The sequence below is a fragment of the Schistocerca gregaria genome, chromosome 2, assembly GCF_023897955.1.
Source record: "Schistocerca gregaria isolate iqSchGreg1 chromosome 2, iqSchGreg1.2, whole genome shotgun sequence".
Lineage (NCBI taxonomy): Eukaryota > Metazoa > Arthropoda > Insecta > Orthoptera > Acrididae > Schistocerca > Schistocerca gregaria.
The window spans coordinates 400,393,410-400,421,354 of record NC_064921.1 but is presented as its reverse complement, the minus strand read 5'-3'; the positions used below and the strand labels follow the sequence as shown (position 1 = coordinate 400,421,354).

Here is a 27,945-nt window from a genome sequence, read left to right as displayed (position 1 = left end):
CACCCTCTGCCACACAACATTTGTACATAGCACACTCTGCTATGTAACAGTGGTACAAAACATCCTCTCCCACACATCATCATTAGGATATAATCACCTCTGCGACACATTAGAATGAAGAACCCTCTACCACACAACATCAGTATGTAATATCCTCCACTATGCAACATCAGCAAGAAGCACCATCTGCCATATAACATTGGTACAAAACACCCTCTTCCATGTAACATTGGCATCCGCTGGACAGCAACGCCTTGCTGCATGAGCAGCTGCAATTCAAGGAGATCTGCTTTTCACTGATAGATGGCAATGGCATTGTTTCTACAGCATCGGGGTAGTGTCTCAGCAAATAAAACCAGTTTTCTTAGGAAAATGACATGAAATGTAGACTGAGCTGGACTACCTCCTGAACAGCAAGCACTTCCTTTACACATAATTTCAAGAATCATATAAATATTATAAGAATTCTCCAAAGTCTTCTTTGTATTAAATTACAAGTGGATCAAACGTAGGTCAGCACACCACTATCTGTCTAATTTTAACTGCCAATCTGGACAATACACAAGCTGCATCCCATACAAAACCAACCCATTTTATAGAGCATCTTTATCCTCACGTTCAGTTTATGTTACCACCACTGTGACCACTTAAAAGTAGCCCTTCTCACTGTTTTGTCATGAGCATTTGAAGCTGCGTTGTATATCCCTTTTTTTTTTTTTTGCGCTAAAGACAATCTTAATGTGGAGTCATGAATGTAAATTTGTTCTTCTGGTACTGTAATTGTATACATCATTGCTCCTTTTGAACTACAATGGATTGTTTACAACAAACTTCATGAGCAAATAAATATACTGTGAAACAGTAGTCAGAATGCGCAACTCCTTAAACACATGTGTGACGATATGTAGGTGATGCATTCATAATCTGGCTTCATGGACATCATTGCCTACAAGACTTTCTGCAGCACCTGAACTCACAGTAACAGACTTAAGTCAGTAGTAAAGTCTAACAGAAAGAAGAAGGTTCTGCTGCTAGGTAGTTCACACAGTAGAGGTGTGGGCCAACAGCTGCAGGAAGTGTTGGGGAGTGAGTGCCAGGTCACCAGCATTGTGAAGCCTAGTACAGGGTTGGCTCAGGTGACTGGCAGCATAGGGGAGTTATGTAGGAATTTTACAAAAGAGGATCAGGTAGTAATAGTGGGTAGGAATTTTACAAAAGAGGGTCAGGTAGTGATAGTGGGGGGAACAGGAAATAGTTTTGATAGGGGTGTGGGATATGGTGTAGGTGGTGACCTGGTAAAAATAGCTACTCAAACTGGTGGCACTAATCTGCATTTCATGCAACTGTTTCAGCATCAAGATCAGCTTCATCTAAATGTGGCTGTTAGGTGCGTTAACATGTGGCTGGAAAAGGCACTGATGGCAGAGGGCATGGGTCACATTGCAGTATTTCCAGTTGAGTCTATCAGTAGATTGGGTTTCACAAGGAGTGGCCTGCACCTCAATAGGCATGGGATGGGAGGCCAGCAAAGCTTATAGGTGACAGTGTAGTGGGTGGTCATGGGACTACTCATGGAAAAATTCCTGTATTAGTTGGTGTTAGAGCTGCACCTTCCTTAGACTGAAGTCAACTGATACGTAGTTCACATGGTAGAGGTGTGGGCCAGCAGCGGCAGGAAGTGTCTTTCTGTCAGTAAAAGGGTGTATGGCCTTTCAGACCATGATCCTCAGATCTTAACACTAAAAGGCTTTTGTACTCAAACAAATGTCACATATAATTACAAACTATGTAGGAAGTTAATCCAACAGGAATAGAGAGTTTTTTAAACATCGTCAAGGAACAAGAGTTGCATCATGTATATAGTGCCGATAACATACACTCCTGGAAATTGAAATAAGAACACCGTGAATTCATTGTCCCAGGAAGGGGAAACTTTATTGACACATTCCTGTGGTCAGATACATCACATGATCACACTGACAGAACCATAGGCACATAGACACAGGCAACAGAGCATGCACAATGTCGGCACTAGTACAGTGTATATCCACCTTTCGCAGCAATGCAGGCTGCTCTTCTCCCATGGAGACGATCGTAGAGATGCTGGATGTAGTCCTGTGGAACGGCTTGCCATGCCATTTCCACCTGGCGCCTCAGTTGGACCAGCGTTCGTGCTGGACGTGCAGACCGCGTGAGACGACGCTTCATCCAGTCCCAAACATGCTCAATGGGGGACAGATCCGGAGATCTTGCTGGCCAGGGTAGTTGACTTACACCTTCTAGAGCACGTTGGGTGGCACGGGATACATGCGGACGTGCATTGTCCTGTTGGAACAGCAAGTTCCCTTGCCGGTCTAGGAATGGTAGAACGATGGGTTCGATGACGGTTTGGATGTACCGTTCACTATTCAGTGTCCCCTCGACGATCACCAGAGGTGTACGGCCAGTGTAGGAGATCACTCCCCACACCATGATGCCGGGTGTTGGCCCTGTGTGCCTCGGTCGTATTGCAGTCCTGATTGTGGCGCTCACCTGCACGGCGCCAAACACGCATACGACCATCATTGGCACCAAGGCAGAAGCGACTCTCATCGCTGAAGACGACACATCTCCATTCGTCCCTCCATTCACGCCTGTAGCGACACCACTGGAGGCGGGCTGCACGATGTTGGGGCGTGAGCGGAAGATGGCCTAATGGTGTGCGAGACCGTAGCCCAACTTCATGGAGACGGTTGCGAATGGTCCTCGCCGATGCCCCAGGAGCAACAGTGTCCCTAATTTGCTGGGAAGTGGCGGTGCGGTCCCCTACGGCACTGCGTAGGATCCTACGGTCTTGGCGTGCATCCGTGCGTCGCTGCGGTCCGGTCCCAGGTCGATGGGCACATGCACCTTCCGTCGACCACTGGCGACAACATCGATGTACTGTGGAGACATCACGCCCCACGTGTTGAGCAATTCGGCGGTACGTCCACCCGGCCTCCCGCATGCCCACTATACGCCCTCGCTCAAAGTCCGTCAACTGCACATACGGTTCACGTCCACACTGTCGCGGCATGCTACCAGTGTTAAAGACTGCGATGGAGCTCCGTATGCCACGGCAAACTGGCTGACACTGACGGCGGCGGTGCACAAATGCTGCGCAGCTAGCGCCATTCGACGGCCAACACCGCGGTTCCTGGCGTGCCGCTGTGCCGTGCGTGTGATCATTGCTTGTACAGCCCTCTCGCAGTGTCCGGAGCAAGTATGATGGGTCTGACACACCGGTGTCAATGTGTTCTTTTTTCCATTTCCAGGAGTGTAGATGACAAATATAATGCTTTCCTTAACGCATTTCTCGGGTTGTTTGAGAGTTGATTTTCATTAGAATGTTCTGAATAGGGTCGTAGCAGTAAAAAGCAGCCTGGTTGGCTGACTAGTGGGACAAGTATATAATGTAGAATAAAGTGGGAATTATATCAAAATGTTAGTAGTAGTCACAATCAAGCTACAGTAGCCCATTACAAATAGAATTGTCAGGTGCTTAAAATGTTATTAGGAATACAAAGATTGTGTGGTATGCAAAAGAATAGCTAATTCACATGAGAAAAGGTCAACAATAAAGTGAGCTCATAAATAAATATTTCTGTTACTGATAAATCAGATGTATGTACAATATTTAACAATCATTTTCTGAGCATTGCTGGTGAATTAAATAAAAATTTAGTTTCTACAGGGAATCATATAACTGTCTTGGTAAATGCCTTTCTGACATTAATGTCTGAAATACTCCTCTGTAATATAGACAAGGGGGAGATGAAGTCAATAATTAAATCACTGAAGACTAAGGGACTCATGAATATGATGGAGTGCCTAGCAGAATATTAAAGTACCGTGCTGCATATGTTAGCCCTGTATCCAGCCATATTTGTAATTTTTTCTTTAGGAATGGTCAGTTTCCTGAACAATTAAAATACTCAGTAGTAAATCCACTTTATAAAAAGGGAGAAAGGGATAATGTAGACAATTTTAGACCTCTTTCTTTGTTTTGCTCAATTTATTGAAAAGGCTGTGTATGTAAGGATAATTGATCATTTTGCATCACATAATTTGCTATCAAATGTACAGTTCGGCTTTAGAAGTCATTTAAAAACTCAAAAAGCTATATTCTCTGTTTTCTGTGAGGTACTGGACGGGTTAAACAAAAGGTTTCAAACACTAGGCATATTTTTTGATTTAATTAAGGTATTTGATTGTGTCGATCACAAAATATTGCTCCAGAAGTTGGACCATTATGGAATACAGGGAGTAGCTCACAATTGGTTCACCTCTTACATTAACAACAGACGGCAAAATGCCATTATTCACAGTGTTGAGAATGGCTGTGATGTGTGGTCTGAGTGGGATGTGGTCGAATGGGGGTTGCCCCAGGGATCAGCACTGGGACCACTCCTGTTCCTTATTTATGTAAATGATATGCCCTCTGGTATTATGGGTAACTCTAAAATATTTCATTTGCTGATGATACTAGCTTGGTAGTAAAGGATGTTGTGTGCAATATTGGCTCTGTTTCAAATTGTGCAGTTCATGATATAAGTTCATGGCCTTTAGAAGATAAACTAATGCTAAATCACAGTAAGACTCAGTTTTTACTAACACACAATTCAACAAAACCTGACAATTTAATTTTACAGAATGGGCATATGATTAGTGAAACTGAATTGTTCAAATTTCTAGAAGTTCAGATAGATAGTAAACTGTCGCAGAAAACCCACATTCAGGATCTTGTTCAAAGACTTAATGCTGCCATTTTTCCAATTTGAACAGTAGCTGAAGTAAATGATGGTTCAACACAAAAATTAGTCTACTTTTCTTATTTTCATTCAATTATGTCATATGGTTTTATATTTTGTGGTAACACTTCTCATTATAAAAGGATATTTTTGGCTCATAAATGGGTGATTTGGGCAGTAAGTGGTGTAAGTTTGCGAACCTCTTGTCGGCCACTGTTCGCTAGTCTGGGTATTTGTTTATTTTTTTTTTATTTGTCGTTTCTTGTCAACAATATCAGCTTATTCCCAAGAATTAGCAGCTTTCACTTAGTTAATACTTGGCAGAAATCCAACCTGCATTTGGATTGGACTTCCTTAACTCTTTTACAGTATACTGCTGCATCCATTTTCAATAAGCTATCATAAGAAGTCTAAAATCTTAGCAATAGTCCACGTGCTTTCAAATTGAAACTGAAGAGTTTCCTAAAAATGAGTCACTCCTTCTATTCAGTTGAGAAGTTCCTTGAAAAAATTAAGCTGATTCTTGTGTTGTATTGTTGATTGTGTTTACTTAAACTTATGGCTTGACTTTATTTGGATTCATAAACATTTTATTTTATCTGTTATTACTTTTATCTTGTAACTTCATGTGCTGACACATTCCGTGACCTTGGCGATTTGGTTCTCAGTTTGGTCCTACGAAACTTGATGTGTAAATAAAAGTAAATAAATCAAGTTCACGAGGGTGGTAGAAGAAAACAACCAGCTTCCATTCCTGGATGTGCTCGTCAAGCAAAGACCAGATAGCACACTAGGACACAGTGTCTACCATAAACCGACACCTACAGATTTGTGCCTGCATGCCTCCAACTGTCATGCTCCTTCACAATGAGAAGGTGTCACTGGGGTATAGACTACACGGAATCGCAGACCTTGACATCTTAGCAGCTGAACTGCAACTTTTACAGGGTGTGTTCCACATGAATGGTTACAACCACTGCCAGATAAAATGTGCCCTAAAACTGAAGAAGCTGAGAACACAACCTACAAAGGACAAAAACAAACTGGCTGTGATGGCGATTGTACCATACATTGAGAACACATCAGCACAGATCAGAAGAATACATTGAAAACGCAAAGTCAAGTGTGTATTTTGCCCTCCGTACAAGACAAAAACCTTATTCGGATTAGTCAGTGATGACTTAAAACTCAGGAAGCAGGAAGTTTTCTACATGCCTTGCCAGTGTGGGAAAATGTGTAGGCCAGGCCATCCGGACAATACAGAAGAGATGCCCTGAGTGTGAACGCCACACAATGTACAAACATCGAAGTCCACCTTGGCAGAGCACTGCATCTCCCATGGACAAGACATGAACAACAACGGCACAAACGTGTTGCAGCAATCGAATACCTTCTGGTTTTGTGTTATCAGAGAGGCAGCAGAGATATGACTGCATGACATGCTAATAAACAAGGGCAGCAGCCTTCCTTTAAGTGAGGCCTGGGATCAAGCCTTCAGTATGATCAAATCACATCAGCAGTCTATGCAGAAATCCACTCCCATCAGGTCATGCATTGTCACCATGGTGTCTGAGATCTACACATGGCCACGACTGTGGAAGGACTGCAGTTCATTATGTGTCATGAGGCACAGTGCTTCATCTACCATTCGGTGCCATGCTTCCCCCACCACTGGCTGTGAGCCGCACGGAGGAATCAACATGCAGGCTGCAGGAGGGGGGTAGAAACTAGATCAGTCAGACTCCAACAACATTTGAAGGCAGCAGGAAGTTGGCTTGCTAAAATATCACACCTTTTGGATGACGCCACCCGGCTGAATAAATGAGAAATATTCTAGATCCTTAATGAGGTTCTAAAAGTCAGTGAAGCAGATACTTTATACAGTACTTACTGCACAAATGTGCAATATTTACTCCACAAGGTAAACATTGCAATATGATTTTATTATCACAGACATTCTTAAGGTGGTTTCCTGATATTTACACTACTTGTACTTGAAAACTCATATCCCCAACAGCGAGGCTTTCAAACATGAAAGAGCTTGTATCTGTATGTATAGGAGGCTGCATTATAGAGGCTACCTCCAAAAATGATTACGTCTAAATATTATCTTGGAAATTGTTCACATATTGATGCACAGATGCCTTCTGCTTCCAGACTCTTTTTGTTCCCTGTTGGATATGTTCTTAACTTTTTATTCCTAATAAAGTCAAAATTTTTAAAATGTTCAGGAAGTGCTTGTTTTTTTTTTTATATCTATCACAATATAGTTATTTTTTTCTGTAGCTGATTAATAGGTACTTGTCTGCTGTCTTAAAGATTGTTAAATTTCATTTTGGGTTAGATTTGATTGTACAATCTGTAAGCTGAAATGCAGCTATGATTGTATTTATCCTGTGCATTATAAATTGATAGGTACCATAACTATACTCCTAAACAGATGTACCTACAACTTGGTTTTTCACAATTGTATTTGTTGTGGGATCAGAGTCTTGTAGAATTTTTTGAACAACTTCATGTTTGTTATTGACTGTATCATTTATTACAATATTTAACATTGCAATTTCATCCTTACATCATTTCAAAGTGTTTATAGGTGCTGAAAGCACAGCGATAGTCAACATTAATAAAGAGAATGAAAATACCTGAGCGTCTCTGGATCATTTACCATCTGGCCTGTCACATATACAACTGCTATGTGATAGGTAGGATAAAACCTCACACAATTTTTATTCTTTTCATTTATGTTGACTACTACTGTGTTTCCAGCATATGTAACCACTTGAAATTACCAAAGATAAAAACTGCAATATTAGGTACAGCAATAAATGAAACAGTCAGTGGTCAATATGAAGCCATTTAAGAGAGGTTTTATTTTTGTTAATGGCTGGCAATGTGGACTGCTTCATTTGCACAATTTCAGTATTCTGTAGCTTTGACAGTGATGGTACAATGGCTCCATCTGTTTTGTCATCTTTATGTTCTACTACATTTTTTTTCTTTTTTTCTCCTCTCAGAGTAGCAATTGCAATGTGTGTCCTCAGTTATTTGCTGGATGTATTCCTATCTTGCTCTACAGTTTTTACACTCTACAACTCTGTCTAATACAATGGAAGATATTTCCTGATGTCTGTCCCTTCTTCTTGTCAGTGTTTTCCATATATTCCTTTCCTCACCACTTCTATGGAGAACATCCTCATTCTTTACCTTATCAGTACACATTATTTTCAACATCCTTCGATAGCACATCATCTAAAATGCTTAAATTTTCATCTGTTCCAGTTGTCCCGCAGTCCATGATTCACTACCCTCCAATGTTGTGCTCCGAACATACATTCTTATAAATGTTTTCCTCAAATTAAGGCCTGAGGTCTATGTTTCATTCTAGCAGACTTCTCTTGGCCAGGAATGCCCTTTCTGCAGAGCTAGTCTGCTTTCTATGTCCTTCTTGCTTCATCCATCATGGGTTATTTTTCTCCCCAGATAGCAGAATTCCTTAACTTCATCTGCTTCGTCATCCCTGATTCTGATGCTAAGTTTCTTGTGGTTCTCATTTCTGCTATATCTCATTGCTTTTGTCTTTCTTCAATTTACTCTCAATTCCTATTCTTGATTCATTAGATCATTCACTCCATTCCATAGAACCGTAAGTTGTTCTTCACTTCGACTGAAGATAACATTATCACCAGCAAACCCCATCATTGATAGCCTTTCACCTTAAATTTTAATCCTACTCTTGAACCTTTCTTTTATTGATGTCATTGCTCCTTCAATGTATAGATTTAACAAAAGACTACATATCTGTCATACACTCTTTTTAATCCAAGGACTTCGTGTTTGGTCTTCCACTCTTATTGTTCCCTCTTTATTCTTGTACGTACTGTATATTAGCCTCCTTTTCCTATAGCTTACCCCTACTATTCTCATAATTTTGAATACCTTGCACCATTTTACACTGTTGAACACTTCTTCCACATCAATAAATCCTACAAATATAGATTGATTTTCCTTCAGTCTTGCATCCATTATCAGCTACAACATCAGAACTGCCTCTCTGGTGCCTTTACCTTTCCTAAAGCCAAAATAATCTTCATCTAATACACTCTCAGCTTTCTTTTCCATTCTTCTGTATATTATTCTTGTCAGCAACTAGGATGCATGAAATGTTAAGCTGAGTGTGCAGTAATTGCTGCACTTGTCACCTCTTGCAATTTTCAAAGTTGTATGGATGATATTTTTACAAAAGTCAGATGGTATATCGCCAGTTCCACACATTGTGCACACCAGTCTGAATAATCATTTTGTTGACACTTCGCCAATGAAATGTTATCTGTTACTTCTGCCTTATTTGATTGTAAGTTATCCAAAGATCAAAGATCTTTAAATTTTGATTCTAATATTGGATTCCCATCTCATCCCCGTCGACCCCTGTTTCGTCTTCCATCACATCATCAGACAAGTCCATCCCCCTAAAAGGCCTTGAATGTACTCTTTCCACCTATCCGCCCTCTTCTCTGCATTTAAGAGTGTGATTCCCATTGAACTTTTAATGTCACCATAGGTTGTTTTGACTTTACTGTATACTGAGTCAGTCCTCCTGACAATCATTTCTTTTTCGATTTCTTCACATTTTTCATGAAGCCTATCCACCTTAGCTTTTCTGCACTTCCTGTTTATTTCATTCCTAAGTGAGTTGTATTTCTGTATTTCCCCAAATACATTTGTATTTCCTTCTTTTGTCAATCAAGTGAAATATTTCTTGTGTTACCCATGGTTTCTTCATAGTTACCTTCTGTATTTATGTTTCATTTTCAAACTTCTGTGGCTGCCCTTTTTAGAGATGCCCATTCCTCTTCAACTGAATTGCCTACTGAGCTATTCATTATGCAGTATCTATAGCCTCACAGAACTTAAAGTATATCTCTTTATTCCTTAGTACAGCAGAGTCCCGTTAATCCAAACTAATTGGGACCGGACCTTGTTCGGATTACCGATTTGCTCAAATTAGCCAGAATTACGGTGATGTGTTTCTAGAATCAAGTATACCAAGCAGATAAATTACACCATGGTAACAAGTGTGAGAACAAAGGCTCATTCTCACTCCCTGCCCTTGTTGTTGGGCGTTGTTGAGACCGTTGTAGTGTCTGAGGTAAGTTTACTGCCAGTTGGTTCGCAAAACGCCTGGTTATGTTAGTTATCGATCACTGGCACACGTAACAGTTCTATTGTATTCATTCAGGTGTAGTGGTGTACGTATTTTTGTCATGAGTAAACAGAAACATACAACATTAACTCTCAAAGAAAAACTGAATTCTTTGAAGTGGATAGACAATGGTGAGAATGTATCTAAATTGGCAATGGAACTGGGTGTTGGAAAAAAACCATTTGTGATTAGAAAAAGAACCAAGTGAAGCTTGAACAGTCCTGTGCAACGTCTTCAGGAAAAACACTCAATGTTCTGTAGACTTTGAAACAGTCTCAATATGATAAAGTGGATGAAGATCTTTTCCTTTGGTTTACGCAGGAATGAGAAAGAGGAACTCCTTTGAGTGGACCACTCATTCAGGAGAAGGCTGTTTACCTGTACAAGTTAATGAATGGTGATGAGTCTTTTAGTGCGAGTACAGGTTTCTCGGACAGGTTCAAAAAGTGTCATTGAATCCATCAGCTAACAAGTACTGGAGAGAAGCTTTCTTCTGACCGTGATACAGTGAGGGAATACTTGAGTGAGTTTGAAAAAATGATAAGAGAGGGAAAGTATTCTCCCCAACAAATTTATAATGCTGTTGAGACTGACCTTAATTTTAGGGCATTGCCAACAAAAATCCTGGCATCAAAGACAGAAGACCATGCTCCTGGTTTTAAAATGTGCAAAGATCGTGTGACTTTATTAGCGTGCAGCAACACTGTTGGTAACCACAAGCTGCCTTTAATGCTGATCAGCAAATCTGCTAGGCCCAGAGCTTTTAAAAACTGCAACATGGAGTCCCTGCCCATATATTATCGCAACCAGAAAAAAGCATGGATGGGTGATAAGCTGTTCAAAGAATGGTTTCACGGCAAGTTTGTTCCCTCTGTTTGACAGTTTTCTAAGGAAAGTCATTTTTCTCCCTGTGCAGTCCTTTTGATTGATAACGCGCCAGCACTGAGGAATTATGTGATGGAGAAATTATGGCGAAGTTTTTGCCTCAGAATGTTACACCATTTCTACAGCTGATGCACCAGGGCATACTGCAAACATTAAAACTGATTTACAGAAAACAATTGTTAAGAATGCTGATCCAAGATGATAACATTCCTTGAGTGGAAAAAAATAACGACCAATGTGAAGGATGTTGTTTATTGGGCCCCTAAGGCATGGCAGAATATTTCAGAAAATACTCTGAGAAAATCGTGTAGAAAACTGTGGACATCTCTTGAATTTCAGAACAACCTAGTTTAAAATGAAGAGGAAAATCTACTACAAATGATACAGACAATCCCTGGATCAGAAGAAGCTAGTGAAGGAGACGTAGATGAGTGGATGGCAGCGGATGGGGTATGTGTGGAGAGCCTTACTGACACTGATTGAGTTGCTGCTATGACTCAAGACCAGGAAGAAGCGGACTGCTGTGATGGAAGTGAAAATGAGCCTGAAAGTGACAAAGGAGAGCTGGTGCCATACAGTGATGCAGGAGAAGCCCTGGACCTCGCGCTACGTTATTTGGGGCAACAGCCCACTGCTATATCTGCTGATTTGCGTCATATAACAGACTGTCTTCATCATGCCAAAAAACAGTGACTGTGTTTTTGTCATCTAAAATGTAGGGATAAAATGTCTACTGTATTTTAGCAAGTTTGACAGTTTTTCTTTCATTGTTATGAATTGTTTAAACTGAATGTTTTCTTGCTAATTTTTCTAATACATGTTTACTGTACTGCGTAAATTAAAATAGTGTATATGTACAGCTATTTAAGGCCTGATTTCCATACTTAGACTAATATTTTTCATGTTTGGATTAACCGAACGTTCGGATTAGCGGGACTCTGCTGTACTTCCATACCCCACTTCTTTGCACACTGATTATTTCTGACTAATCTCTTAAACTTCAGCCTACTCTTCATCATTACTAAATTGTGATCCGAGTCTACAGCTGCTCCTTGCTACACCTTACAAACAGATATCTTATTTTGGAATCTCTGTCTGACAATGATATAATCCAACAAGAATCTTCCCATGTCTTCTGGCCTTTTCCAGGTACCTCCTCCTCTTGTGATTCTTGAAAAGAGTATTCACTGTTGCCAACTGATATTTATTACAAAACTCAATTAGTCTCTCTACTCTTTCATTTCCGCTACCAAGCCCATATTCTCCCATAACTGTTCCTTCCCCTACAACTGCATTCGAATCCCCCAACACTATTAGATTTTCATCTTCTTTATGTAACAAATTATCTGTTCAGTATCCTCATATATTCTCTCTGTCTTGTCATCCTCTGTTTCTGACGTTAGCTTGTATATCTGAACTATTGTAGTTGGTATTGGTTTGCCGTCGATTCTAATGAGAACAAACGTATCACTGAAATGTTCACAGTAATTCACTCTCTTCCTGCCTTCCTGCTCATAATGATTCCCACTTCTGTTATATCATTTTCTGCTGCTGTTTATATCAACCTACATGTGACTGACCAGAAATCCTTGTCTTCTTTCCATTTCACTTCACAGACTCTTCGTTATATTTAGATTGAGACTTAGCATTTCCCTTTCCAGATTTTCTAGTTTTTCTACCACATTCAGACTTCTGACATTCTATGTGCCAATTCGTAGAATGTTTTTGTTGGTTATTCAGTCATTTTCTCTTCCCTGGGAGCCCGCTTCTAGAGATCCGAATGGGAGACTAGCCTGGAATGTTTTGCCAATGGAGAGATTATCACAACATGTTTTCAATTCCAGGTCACATATTCTGGGATACTCATTGTGTCTTCAATGCAGTAGTGTCTGTTGCCTTCTGCATCCTCATGCCATGGATCATTGCTGATTTTTCTATCTTTTAGGGGCGGTTTCCCACCCCAACGGCGAGGAAATGCCGTGAACCTCTGTCCACTCCTCTGCCCTCTTTGACAAGGCTATTGGCAAAACAGGATGACTTCTTATGCCAGAAGTCTTTGACTACCATTGGTGATGATTTCTATTCAAAATTTAAGCAGTCGCGAGTTGTGACACCAGGATCAAGGATATTTTGATTTCTAGTCAAAGATGCCACCCATAGTCCATGGGTGTTTCTGTATGATCTGGCTGAACTATGTTAGTGTTATTCTTAAAACTATATTTATATCCTGCAAATTAACAATCTGCTATTGTAGAACTGGGTTAAAATATTTAATTTGAAAATAATTTGCTAAAACTGCAGTTAATAATTCCTACCCTCCACTTTTCAGACATTACAATAATAGAAATCTTTTACAGAATAAAACGTGTTGTCAAGAAGAAATTTTTTCGGTTTATTTTCAAATTTTAGTATGCTGTGTGCCAGACAGCACTGGTCAAGTGATTAAAAATTGTAGTTGCAGCATTGTGCACCCCATTTTTTGCTTAAGATGTTCTTAATGTGGAGTGATGAATGTCTTTTTTTTCCTTCTTCTTCTGGTTTGTACATCAAGGTGCATTTTGAGCTTCAATGAATTATTTACAACGAACTTCATGAGGGGCTAAATGTAGTGTGAAGCAGTAGTCAGAACACCTAACTACTTAAAAAGACTTCTACAAGGTGATCGTGGATGAGCGCCACATATTAGTCTTACGGCATGTTTTTGAGCAATGAAAACTTCCTTTTCAAAAAAAGAGTTACACCAAAACATTTTCTATATGGTGTTATATTGAATGAAAATATACAAAATGTCAACTTACTGATTTGTCTCTCCCCAATATTTGCAATGATTCTAAGTGCAGATGTGGCTGAACAAAGTTGATTTATAAATTCGAAAATGTACTTTTTCCTGTTGAAAGAATCATCGGTATTGACACCTAAGAATTTTGAAGTTTCACCCCATGTTTTTATTTTCTTACCATGTGTTACAGTTATTATTCATCTCATATCTTCTTAAAATTGAGAATGAGATCATTTGCAGAAAATTGGGCAAAAATACTTTTAATACCATTGTTTACCATTCTTCTGTTGGTGCATGTATGCTTGGATTGATTACAACCCTAGTGTCATTCAAAAGAAGAACTGGTTGTGCTTTTTGTGCACAAGATGTTAAATTATTTACAAATATGAACAACAATAGTGGACCTAAGACTGAGCCTTGGGGAACCCCATACATGAATTCTCCCGTCAGAAGAATTTCACCTGATTATGTTGGTTGAATTAACAAGTAAAACTTTCTGCATTCTTTTGTTTGGATATGACATAATCCATTGTTGGCTACCCCATCAATTCCATAAAACCTTAGTGTATCTAGGAGAATTTTGTGATTCACACAGTCGACTGTTTTCAATTGGCTCAGAAAATCCCAACCACTGCTATTTTGTTGATTAATGAACATGAAAATACCAATCTCAGTACAGCAACTCTACTGAAATCCAAACTGTGATTTACTGAGGATGTTGTTATTACTCAGGTAAGATACTTCTCTAGAATAGATAAGCTTCTCAAAAATTTTGTAAAATGATGTCAGTTGTGAAACAGGTTGGAAGTTATTGATATCTATCCCATCACCTTTCGTATTTAGTTGTTTACAAGGACATATTTTAATCTCTCTGGAAAAAATAGCTTGAGTTAGTGACGCATTACATATTTCAGATAATGCAGCGCATATTATATGGCAACATATGTTTCATACTCTATTGGAAACACCATCAAAACCAGATGAGCTTTTACTTATGAGGGAATATATAATTTTCTTACTTTCAGAAGAAGAAGTTGGTGATACATTGATTTTTATTTGCTGTGTTTTCAACATGCTGCTGAGTTTTTCATTGACCTGTTTGTGCCTATATTTTCTGTTATGTTTAGGAAATGATCACATAACTTTGGACTGATCTTTCTTAGCCCTTCCACACAATTCAGTAGTGATGTTATCCTCTTCTGTTACTGGTTGACCTGTCTCTCAGTTCACTACATTCCATATAGTTGTCAGAATTACCGATTTCTGACATAGTGTGGATGTTCCTTCATTAACAAAAAACATCACTCGGGGAACATGTCCTCAGTATTTTCCCAAATGTATTCAGAAGTTGCAAAAAGCTGGCATCAGAACCATCCTTTGTTTGTTTTTTCCTTCTTCCTTCATTCTCTGTCTCTTCACATTGCTCCACTTTGGGATTTGAGGTCTCTCTCTGTTTATTCTTCACACTGTGTGCTCCTGAAGGCCAGACCATGCATTTGATGTGTTCAGGTGACTGACTAACATGTAATTCCTAGGCCTGGGTAGACAGGTAGGGTTTGCACGTGCCACTGGTACTGATCAGGCACAAGGAAGGGTGACTGCCTAAGCTGTTACCTTCCCAGTTGCCAATTGGTCCCTCTGTTTGGAGTTTCTGGAGATGAGACCTGTTGTGTGAAGAATCACCTAAGACAACTGGAAGGAGCATCATCAGAGATGCTAGAAATCATGGGCGATTTTTTTGCAAGGAGCTAGTTATCTTCATCTTGGTCAACGTCAAATAACTGTATGTGGAATGAGGCTAAAGATTCAGTGACTCTCCCAACTGCATCTCGGTTTCTCATGGTGTCACATTTAATTCGTTTATAAGCTTTTGTTGCAATTGCAGGCTCTGTGAAGTCCTGCTCTCACTTACATAATGGGACTTTGATTCAGGAAACCAATTGTGCTTTTCAATCACAACTGCTCACAGATATCATGTTCATGTGAAGACCCATCATACACTGAATTCTTTGCGTGGTGTTATTTACACTCAGTTGCTTGATAATGAGACTGAGGGGAAATCCAATGTTATCTATCTGATCAGGGTTTCACTGTGGTCCATTGGGTAATGAAGGAGGTTGATGCATACTTACTGCCTACACACACTCTTTTTTTAACATCTGATCGATTAGTGCTTCCATCGAAGATTAAGGCAAGCTATGATGTCATCACGGTCTGATTGTGCATTCCAAAACCAATGCATTGCTAATAGTGTCTGCATTATAACCACATTCGCATGTCCTGTCAAAACACAGCCAAATGTGTTACTTGCGGTAGAAATGCTCACAAGGGCAATTGCCAGCCTCCTCCTCCCCACTGTATCAATTATAAGGGTGACCATGTCATGTCGTACCACAAGTGTCCCATGCATCTCGATGAACGGGTCATTCAGCAGATACAGGTGAAGGAAAATATTCCCTACCCTGCTACTCTCAAGTTGTTGGCTAGTCAAAAGCCCTGCATTTTACTATCTAGCACTTATAGTATCATTCTTGCTACATCTTAATCCACGAACGACATGGCTATGCTGACTAGCAACCTCCAATTCAGGACTATAATTGAGACATCACACAGTATCATGATGACATTCCCAGCTCCTTCTCCTATAGCTGTGCAACAAGCCACCAAATCTTCACCTCCAGTGGCAAAATCAGCTGCTACACAACTGGCAGGACAAAAAGAACTCTCCTGCAAAGACTTTTTATGTCCCTCCAGCCAACAAACATCTGCATCTTTGTCTGCCAACCATAAACGTTCTAAAAGAAATCGAACAAAGGCAAATGTTCTTCTACTTTCCTGATCTGGAGATCCTCTTTAATGGTGTCACAGCATGACAGTCAACTGGCCATCTTCCATTTTGCCAGCACCCACTGCCTGCTGTTTTTCTGCCCTGGAGTCTGCAGGCTGACCCAGGCAGAATGCTGATACCTCCATAGATTTCATGGAACAGGATTTTCCAGCCTCTACACCCTGTACAAGAGTCTTTGTTGACTTCCCTTTGTTTGTGCCCTCCTCACTATTCCGTGTTATGACTCTTCTCCAGTGAACATTCATGGCATTAGATCCAACCAGGAGGAATTAAGGTTGCTCTTGGGGTCATAACATCCACTTGTTTTCTGTCTCCAATGAAATTATGCCCTTGTGACAACTTTGACCTCTCGCGTTCCTTCTGGTATGCTTTGACTTTCCCCCCACAAAATGCATTTCATCTCATGGGGGAGTCATGCTGCTTAAAATTCGGTTTGGCATTCATAGCCAAACCATCTCCTTGAACATCCAGCTGCAAGCTGTTGCAGTCAACATTTTCCTTCCTCCTCTCACCATTTGTAACATTACATCCTTCCGTAATTTGCTGTCACCAGGGCAGACCTACTCCAGCTTACTGGCCACTCCCTGACCCCTTTTTTGCTGCTCAATGACTTTAATGCCCATGATCCGCTTTGGGTCTCTTTGAGAACCTGTCTGAGAAGTTCGCTTGTCGCAAGCTTTCTCAATCAACTCAACCTCATCTATATTAACACTGGAGCAGTCACATCTCTCGGCAGAAGCTGCCAAACTACCACTTTCGTACTGGCATGATGACCTCCTCAGTGGATAAGGATGCCATTTGTCTTCCGTTCCCAGCCACCCACCCTATGCCACGTTTTCCAATAACTCCCTTGAATGCCGGTATGGGCGTGTCCATCATCTCTGCTCTCCCAAAGCTTGCTTAACTTCATACACCCTGCCACATTCCTAACCTTCGCTTCGTGTGGCAGTCCACGTTCATCTTGAATTTCATTCACTTCTGAAGGACACTACTCCAGATTCAATCTATTAATGTAAGTTTCTTGACCTTCGCATGCAACTTAGAGCCATCAGTGTACAAGAGGGTCCTACCGCTACAATTGACCGCGTTGTAGGGTGTGCCTTCGTCATTGGCACTGGTTGCTTTTGGTGTCAGCTTCCAGAACACTGCTTGATTTTTACAGCAGAGCTCTTTGTCCCATATCAGGCCACCCCGTCCACCCAATGACAAAGGCTTTTTAATTGCCATTTTCTCCAACTCTCTCAGTGCCCTTCAGAGCCTCTGTGTGCTGGTACATAGTCCATTCCTTAGTAGAGCAGATCCAAGAAAGGTTCCACTTGTTGACTGTAGCAGGAGCCACTGTGCTGTTCATGTGGGTTCCTGGTCACATTGGTCTGGTAAGAAATGATACTGCTGCCAAGGCTACAGTCCTCCTACCTCAGCCTGCTAGCTCTTCAATTCCTTCGGGTGATCTCCAAGTTGCCGGCTGTCTGTGGGACGGTGTCACTTTCGCATCACCACTGGTCTTGCCTTCATGGAAACAAGCTCAGAGAAATTAAACCTCTCCCAATGGCTTGGCCAACCTCTTCTCGGCCCTCTAGTCATGACAAAATAATTTTAGCTATGTTGTGTATTGGACACTGTCTTTTTAACCATGGCTGTTTGTTATGTGGCAATTCCCCACCACTTTGTGCTCATTATCACCAACCTTCCACAGTTCATCATATTCTGACCCACTGCTCTTTTTTTTTAACCGCTGATGTTTGAGTGTATGTTTGTCATATGACTTATCGGCCATTTTTAGCGAATGACACATGGGCTGTCAATCACATTTTACTTTTGATCCATCATTGCAATATGGCGAATGACACTTCATCTTTGGTTAGAGACTTCTGATGTTTCTACTGTGTGTTTTGTGGACCTTTATCCAAGGGGAAGTCTTTATTTTTAGCTCTTTTCCTTCCATCGATTGGGCTTGGCATATAGTCACTTTTAACTTCTTGGTGTTCTTAGCTTATGACAAGGACATCTCAGCTAAGTACAAAGGTGTACAAAGCCCTAAATTCTGTTGTCATTTGTCTGCTACCTAACATCTTAACATGTCCCCTTCCCCTTGACTCCTTTTTGTTTCACTATATAGTTTAGTTTATGTAACATTACTTTTTCACTTGTGCTTAAGATTTTGTAGTGTGTTAAGTCATGCTCTTGTACTACAGGTGGCATTCTGGAGACAGCTGCAAACCCATTGAATCCTATGTCCACGAATGGCTTGATTTGGGTGTTCAGTATATAGGAGGCTGCTGCAGAACATATCCCACAGATATCAGTAAAATCCGTGATAATGTTGAGTCATGGACACGTGATCATGTTAGTGGTAAAAATAAAAAAGAATTATAAAAATTCACCTGTTCCAGAGACAGTATGATAAAACTCATCTATTTAATGCTATATATTATTACTCTTGTTGTTAATACCAATATTACAGTTAAAGAAGCATTAAATTTGCTATAGCTTTTATGAATTTTGCAGTTACTTAATTTCTTTCTTTCTTTGCTTGATGGGAACTATGTTCCTTTAAAGTGAGTTTGTTTTGTATTTGTAAAATACAAATCTGCTAATAGAAACTAAACTAAACTAAATTATTCTACTGACATTCTGCAGGCAGGGAAGAAATTAACTTACGTGAATAGGCATTTAATGGATGTCACTGTGTGTGTCACATCTATGAGCTACAAATGAGTATTACCTTCCCATAATTTTGCATATTGCTTACATCTTATAATTTCATTATTTTAATGAAAACAAAAACTAAGTTACTTTTCTGAGATGAGGATACAGGTACTGGAGAAGAAATGTTGGTGACACAAATCAAACAAGTAAGAAGACTGATGAACAAGAAGAAAATAAAGCAAGAGTAAATAGCCCATACAATTTCCCCGTAACAGGACGTCCACATGAAAACCTAAATCTGGATGAGGATTTGAACCACCAACTGCATGTCCAGTATCTTACCACTGCACCATATGTTTACGTCGTATGTAATGTTGTCTCTTTTATACGTGAGTAATTCGAGTTCTGAAACTGATGAAACATAGAGCACCCTCACAACACAGAAATCAAATAACAACCAATGTAGTGGAATCAGTTGCATCAGTTTACAAGTATAGAAAAGGCATTTTTATTTTAAACTATTGCAGTTTATATGCAAGTGCTATACCACAAGCAGCTTTCAGTAGAATCTGTCTGTTACTTGAAGGAAGTCCAGTACAAAAGTGATTAAAGTTTTTATCTTTGAAGCAGGGGCATAACCTCACTACATTTATGTCAGTTTTATTCAGCAAATGTCCACAATGAATGGCCACTATTACTGAAATGTTCTGGATAATCTACAACCAGCCCTGCAAGAGGAATTACAAAAAACATTTTTGAAATGTATTGTTTCTTTTCACGTTGGATAAGGGTTTTTTACCCAAACTGAATTAATTACATTTTAGAAGAAATTATTGAGCAGATAATTTTGCACCACAGTTGGGCACAATAACTTGGTTGAAGCCTAAATGGTATTTTGTATGACATAATTTAAACTTACTATACCAATGGGAGGGACATTTTACTAAGCCTTATATGTAGTGTCACATGAGCTTCTCCAATATAGGAATTGAAAGTTCTTTTAATTGTTGACAAAAATGAAATTGCAAGTAGTTACGATGTTGCCTATAACAAATAAGCTACAAATGCTGACATTGCACATACAGAATTTCAGAATGACAATGCTTACAAACAAACTCTTAGTCTCTCTTTTTATAGTCTTGTTTATTGAAAATGATAATACAAAATACAAATCACTGGGTATTCATTCATAAAAATTTGTACACAAACACAAACTGCATCTCTCTGCATGAAGTCCATTAAGTAAGAAAAAGTCAGCTTTCTTCCCACTTCAAACCAGCAGACAGCAAGTTGGAACATACTAATTTTTGAAAGGTAGCCCTAGCTTTGGATTCCTCTTCAAGTCTTGCCGAAATTCTAGCAATATCAGCCTGAAGATCTTTCACCTGATCTTTAAGGGCGTAAACAGTGTCAACCAAGCTCCTGCAAATATAAGTAATGTAATGATAGATTTTTATAAAATTGTAACAATGAACTGCAGAGCATTTAAAGCTACAAATTACAAAATCAAGGCATTTGTAAGTACAAATACACATGAAAGCCACAATTCAATAATGTGATACATCTCTACTGAAGCTGTCTGTATAAGTCATTTTGTTTTACTAAGCACTTAATAGTTGCTTTTGATCGTAAAAGACTTTGTGTTGTTGTTGTTGTCGTCGCCTTCAGTCCTGAGACTGGTTTGATGCAGCTCTCCATGCTACCCGATCCTGTGCAAGCTTGTTCATCTCCCAGTACTTACTGCAACCTACATCCTTCTGAATCTGCTTAGTGTATTCATCTCTCGGTCTCCCTCTACGATTTTTACCCTCCACGGTGACCTCCAATGCTAAATTTGAGATCCCTTGATGCCTCAAAACATGTCCTACCAACTGGTCCCTTCTTCTTGTCAAGTTGTGCCACAAACTCCTCTTCTCCCCAATTCTAGTCAATACCTCCTCATTAGTTACGTGATCTATCCACCTTATCTTCAGTATTCTTCTGTAGCACCACATTTCGAAAGCTTCTATTCTCTTCTTGTCCAAACTATTTATTGTCCATGTTTCACTCCATACATGGCTACACTCCACACTAATAATTTCAGAAACGACTTCCTGACACTTAAATCTATGCTCGATGTTAACAAATTTCTCTTCTTCAGAAAAGCTTTTCTTGCCATTGCCAGTCTACATTTTATATCCTCTGTACTTTGACCATCATCAGTTATTTTGCTCCCCAAATAGCAAAACTCCTTTACTACTTTAAGTGTCTCATTTCCTAATCTAATTCCCTCAGCATCATTCGACTTAATTCGAATATATTTCACTATCCTCGTTTTGCTTTTTTTGGTGTTCATCTTATATCCTCCTTTCAAGACACTGTCCATTCCGTTCAACTGCTCTTCCAAGACCTTTGCTGTCTCTGACAGAATTACAATGTCATCGGTGAACCTCATTGTTTTTATTTCTTCTCCATGGACTTTAATACCTACTCTGATTTTTCTTTTGTTTCCTTTACTGCTTGTTCAATATACATATTGAATAAATCGGGGACAGACTACAACCCTGTCTCACTCCCTTCCCAACCGCTGCTTCCCTTTCATGCCCCTCGACTGTTATAACTGCCATTTGTTTTCTGTACAAATTGTAAATAGCCTTTCGCTCCCTGTATTTTTACCACTGCCACCTTTAGAATTTGAAAGAGAGTATTCCAGTCAATACTTTCAAAAGCTTTCTCTATCTTCGCCGAGGTCGGCTTCTACTAGTTTTTCCATTCGTCTGAAAAGAATTCGCGTTAGTATTTTGCAGCTGTGACTTATTAAACTGATAGTTCGTAATTTTCACATCTGTCAACACCTGCTTTCTTTGGAATTAGAATTATTATATTCTTTTCTAAGTCTGAGGGTATTTCGCCTATCTCATACATCTTGCTCACCAGATGGTAGAGTTTTGTCAGGACTGGCTCTCCCAAGGCCGTCAGTAGTTCCAATGGAATGTTGTCTACTCCCGGGGCCTTGTTTTGACTCAGGTCTTTCAGTGCTCTGTCAAACTCTTCACACAGTATGATATCTCCCATTTCCATAATATTGTCCTCAAGTACATCGCCCTTGTATAGACCCTCTATATACTCCTTCCACCTTTCTGCTTTCCCTTCTTTGCTTAGAACTGGGTTTCCATCTGAGCTCTTGATATTCATACAAGTGGCTCTCTTTTCTCCAAAGATCTCTTTAATTTTCCTGTAGGCAGTATCTATCTTACCCCTAGTGAGATAAGCCTCTACATCCTTACATTTGTCCTCTAACCATCCCTGCTTAGCCATTTTGCACTTCCTGTCGATCTCATTTTTGAGACGTTTGTATTCCTTTTTGCCTGCTTCATTTACTACATTTTTATATTTTCTCCTTTCATCAATTATATTCAATATTTTTTCTGTCACCCAAGGGTTTCTACTAGCCCTCGTCTTTTTACCTACTTGATCCTCTGCTGCCTTCACTACTTCATCCCTCAAAGCTACCCATTCCTCTTCTACTGTATTTCTTTCCCCCATTCCTGTCAATTGTTCCCTTATGCTCTCCCTGAAACTCTGTACAACCTCTGGTTTAGTCATTTTATCCAGGTCCCATCTCCTAAAATTCACACCTTTTTGCAGTTTCTTTAGTTTTAATCTACAGTTCATAACCAATAGATTGTGGTCAGAATCCACATCTGCCCCTGGAAATGTCCTATGATTTAAAACCTGGTTCCTAAATTTCTGTCTTACCATTATATAATCTATCCGATACCTTCTAGTATCTCCAGGATTCTACCATGTATACAACCTTCTTTTATGATTCTTGAACCAAGTGTTAGCTATGATTAAGTTATGCTCTGTGCAAAATTCTACCAGACAGCTTCCTCTTTCATTTCTCTCCCCCAATCCATATTCACCCACTATGTTTCCTTCACTCCCTTTTCCTACTGACGAATTCCAGTCACCCATGACTATTAAATTTTCGTCTCCCTTCACTACCTGAATAATTTCTTTTACTTCATCATACATTTCATCAATTTCTTCATCATCTGAAAAGACTCTAATTATGAGTATTTGCAATATCCTTAAGTATACTCATTTGAAGTATGAAATATAATGAATAAAATACAATACTGCAATAATAATCTTACTAATATGGATAACAAATGTATCCTAACAAGAGTTTTTGGAAAAAATGATTCTAAATGTCTAAGATTTCCTTTTCATATAGTTTTATTGCAGTGAGACATGTACTTCTAATGTGTAAAAAAACCACAACCAATCTAAAACTTTTGGAATGGTAATTGAGCATAGAAGACTTGCACATTGTGACTTACCAGAAGAGATAGGAAAACAAACAAATGGTTCAGGTGACAGGGTTAAATGGAATACTTAATTATTACTTTAATGAAAACATGATGGAGGCAAGTTAAATGGGTAGCCAAGTGAATGGACAGTAGATGAACCAAACAAATTCTTTGCTGGCTTTCAAGAGACTGGAATAGATGGAGACTAATGGAAGGTGGGTACATGACATTAGAAAACATGCTGCAGCTACATGGATGTGTATAGTTCAAGATCATAACACACGACAAAGTTTTGAGAAGATCTTTACCCTGAAGAGAGTGCCACGTGACAGATGATACTGATTTACAATAATGCATGTCAATCTTATAGGTCTTTACCAAAATACAGTTTTCATTAAAGGCCAGTACAGATGGTGAAGCCAAGTCCTTGGTTTGCTTAGCAATTCCTGAAACTTTCTGCACACCAGATGTATCTAATACAAGGCACAAAAACTAGGAGAACACAATATATGAAAGCACTGTTTTAACGACTTCAGGTTTGAAATTATATACATCTCAACTTTTGTATCAATATGTTTAAGACAGTAAGTAGTCATAATATTGTCTAATAAATAATTTATCTGTCTGTTTCTAAGGTAAATGAATGTAAGAACTTATGTGTTATTTTGCTGGAACAATATATTCCATTTATGAAAAACAAAGTTTCACAGGCAATGTATGTTCCCCTCTGAAGATTGGCTTGATCCTAAAACTAATTGTAAGCACAAAAGTCATCAAAAATACTAAAAAGTGGCAGGCTCCGCCTATTTTCTATGGAGATAAGGACTTTTGTGCAGTCAGCAAATTCCCAATATAGATTAATTAGTTAGGAGAACTGTGGATTATGGAAAGAAATTCAGTGTTCACTTTCAGGCTTTATGATTGCATTCTAGTTTAAATAAATTTAGAGCTCTAACTGTGAAGAATAACTCAAGTACATTTAATAGCAATATAATTTGAAAGCATGTAGCCCCCAAACAATGTTTATACTACAAAATAATATTCTGTTTCTCTGTGCCTTCCTTATTTGGCTTCTCCTCTTTTACTATTGATAATTTTTCACTTTTATGAAAATATATAAAAGATGCACTTCTCGGGTTTTGCTGCTGGATCATATTGCGTAAGTCATACAATATTTTATCTGTACAACTGCTTGACATCTTCAGGTGGTGATAGTTGCTGCTGTCACTGCTGCAAGGCACGACTGATGATAATCGCACAGGGCGTCCAAATTTATCAGGCTGGGAGCAGGCACAGCGTTTGCATGGACAATGCTTACAGTTGGAGTTAGTGGCTCTCCTAGTGCCCCATGCTGAGAGCCGCAGAAGAGCCTTCTGCACATGCACTGTGGGCAGTGACTGTGCTACCAGACACTCCTGTGGTTAAAAGCTGAATTAAATCTCAGCAGTGCATTGCATCGAGCCATAAGTCAAAAGTTCTTGTTTTCCCTGTTTTGATTTAATGGCTTCCAGGTGGCCCTTACTTGAAAATTTGCCTAATTGTTGGTAACACTGTCTGCTGTACTAATATGTATGGCATCCTTAGCAACACAGTTGCAGAAAGATCATGGTGGGGATAAAATTTCAGTCTTTTCGTAAAACATATGAGGCCCTGTGTTTGGGCAATGCTGCCGCTGATTTATCAGGTTGCCCCAGGCATGTATGACGATGGTATTCAATGCCACATTCTTGCACATATCTGCCTACAGACGCCACATTCAGTATGGCCCCAGTCATGTTTGACCGAACACAATAAATTCCTCTATTTTGCTGGTGGCCGAAAAACACACTTGATGTCATGCCTTTTTTCTATTCTTGAAGCTGTGCCACCAAAATAGGGAAGAACTCTGTTGCAATGGGTGCCTCCACATATTCATTTACATCTGTGCTTTGAATTTGATTAGAATGGAATGCATGTTGTATCTGTCTATCAGAATAGCCATTCAGTTGTAATACTGTTCTTAGGTATTGTAGCTCACCAAGTAGACTGTCTTCATCTGAGACCACATGTAATCTATGTGCCAAAGAGTGTAAGACACTGTTGTGTTATGCAAGGTGATGACAACTTGTGAGCTGCAAATATAGCTCTGTGTTAGTTGATTTGCAGTAGACACTGTGTCCCAGGGTACCATCAAATTTTCTTCTGACCATGACATCCAGGAATGGTAAAATGCCATCCTTCTCCACTTCTATTGCCAACTGCGTATTGGAATGGAGCAAGTTCAGATGCCAGAGAAACACAGGCACTGTCTCTATTTTGTGGGGCCACACCACAAATGTATCATCTACTTATCACCAGAAGCTGAAAGGTTTGAGACTTGCCAACTGCAGTGCTTCTTCCTCAAAGTCTTCCATTAAATAGTTGACCACCATGGGAAACAGAGGACTTCCTATGGCGACACCATCCATTTCTTCAAAATACACATCACTGAATAAGAAATAAGTTGAGGTAAGCACATGTTTAAACACTGTCACAATGCCTTTCTCAAGCTGTCTGCTGATAAGCTCTAATGAGTCCCATAGATGTACTTTCATAAATATACAATGTCAAAGCTAACTAAAAGATTCAATAGTTGTAGCATACGCATCTTTGGGTGCCCTATGAAGTCCTCTAAATTCCAGATATGGTGATCAAACTTGGCTATGAAAGGCCCAACAGTGTAGCAAGATGTATGGCCAGAAAATAAATAGGTGCTCCAACGTTGATCACTATTGGAAGAAGAGGAGTCCCATCCTTACGTATCTTGGGTAGGACCTACAGTCTTGGGAAACTACTGCCTGTTGGTGTAGACTCTTAATGACTTTAGAAGGAATAGAAGTCTTCTTGAGAAAATCTAATGTTTTTCTCTGGATCTGGATCTTGCCACTTGAATCGTCTGTTCGCATTCAATAAGCAGGATCATCGAGCAGCCCACAACCTTGCTGTTGTATTCAGCTCACGAGAGAAGGATGTTGACATTCCCCTTGTCGGCAGGTAAAATTACAAGGTCTTTGTTTGCTCTCAAGTCTCACAGAGCTTTCCTTTCTGCTGAGCTGGTGTTAAACTTTCTTTGTGTGGCTTGGTCTATTCAAATATATAGTTCACAGTAAAAGTGGAGAAGGATGGCATTTTACCATTCCTCCACGTCATGGTCAGCAGAAATGTCGATGGTACAATGGGATGTAGTGTCTATCACAAATCAATTCAAATGGAGCTGTAGTTGCAGGCCACAAGTTATCATTGCCCTGCACAATGCAATAGTGTCTTATACTCTTTGGTGCATAGAGCACCTGCAGTCTCAAGTGCCGACAGTTTACTTGGTGAGCTACAAGGCCTAAGAATGCTATTCCAACAGGATGGCAATTCCGATAAGACAGATACGCCATGCTTTCTGTTCAAAGCAAATTCAAAGAACAGACGTTAATGAAGACATGGAAGCACCCATTCAACGGGTTCTTGCCCTACTTTGGTGGCAAGTCTTCAAGAATAAAAAGAACCCTAAAAAGACACATCAAGTGTGTTTTTTGGCCACTAGCAAAACTGAGGAATTTATTGTGCTTCGTCAAAGATGACCATGGCCTTAGGGAATGTGGCATGTTTAAGGTTCCATGCAATGTGGAAAATCTTATATTGGGCAGACATGTACAAGAATGTTGCGTTGAACAACATTCGTCATACACATCTGGGGCAACTTGATAAATCAGCGCTAGCAGAGCACTACCTGAACACAGGGCATCATATGTTTTACGAAAAGACTGAAATTTTATCCCCACCATGATCTTTCTGCGACTGTATTATTAAGGATGCCATACACATCCATACAGCAGACAGTGTTATCAACAGTCATGCAGATCTTCAATTAAGTGTTGCCTGGAATCAAGCACACTGCCATTAAATCAAAACAGCTAAACAAAAAATTTTGATTTATGGCTCGACGCAATGCACTGATGAGATTTAATTCAGTTTTTAACCACAGGAGTGTCCGGCAGCACAGCCATTGCCCGCAGCATGTGCACAGAAGGCCTTTCTACGGATCCCAGCAGGGGCACTAGGAGTGCCGCTTTCCTCCAACTGCAAGCGTTGTCCCAGGCACGTGAATTGTCCGCTCCCGGTCTGATGAAGTTCAACACTGTCACGCGATTATTGTCTATCGCACCTTGCAGCAGTGACAGCGGCAACAACCACTACTTGAAGATGTTAAGCAGTTCCATTGTTGAAATAATGTGAAATTTTTAAAAAACAATCCAGTGGCAAACCTCTGTCGGGAAAGCATGAAAGGTCACATATAAAAGTTGCTTTGACTGCAATCATTGTGATAAATACACTAAATTATGATCATACATGTATACATAAGTCATTTTAAAGTTGCACATTAACTTTGTGTTAAGAGGAACATGCACAATTCACAACTTAGGCTAAAATTGTTCTACATTGCCATTTCTGAAAAATGCAAGACTTTGAGGGGGCATACCATTTATTGTAGAGGGTGTACATAAAGT

At 39.7% G+C, this 27,945-nt stretch overlaps 2 protein-coding genes across 12 annotated transcripts in view; one reads left to right on the top strand and one right to left on the bottom strand.

The window, feature by feature from the left end:
- Positions 1-18,984, top strand: part of LOC126322497 (uncharacterized) — a 125,071-nt gene extending 106,087 nt beyond the window's left edge. For 6 of the 7 annotated variants that reach the window (XM_049994390.1, XM_049994372.1, XM_049994373.1 and 3 more), the window contains exon 6: positions 18,680-18,984. In XM_049994390.1, the coding sequence (XP_049850347.1) occupies positions 18,680-18,860 (181 nt within the window). In that variant the 3' untranslated portion in view covers positions 18,861-18,984. The remainder of the gene's footprint in view (positions 1-18,679) is intronic. The other variant, XM_049994404.1, reaches the window with a different exon arrangement.
- Positions 18,985-20,257: 1,273 nt separating this feature from the next.
- Positions 20,258-27,945, bottom strand: part of LOC126322393 (rho guanine nucleotide exchange factor 7) — a 136,980-nt gene continuing 129,292 nt past the window's right edge. For all 5 annotated transcript variants that reach the window (XM_049994340.1, XM_049994349.1, XM_049994318.1 and 2 more), the window contains one exon: positions 20,258-20,555. In XM_049994340.1, the coding sequence (XP_049850297.1) occupies positions 20,387-20,555 (169 nt within the window). In that variant the 3' untranslated portion in view covers positions 20,258-20,386. The remainder of the gene's footprint in view (positions 20,556-27,945) is intronic.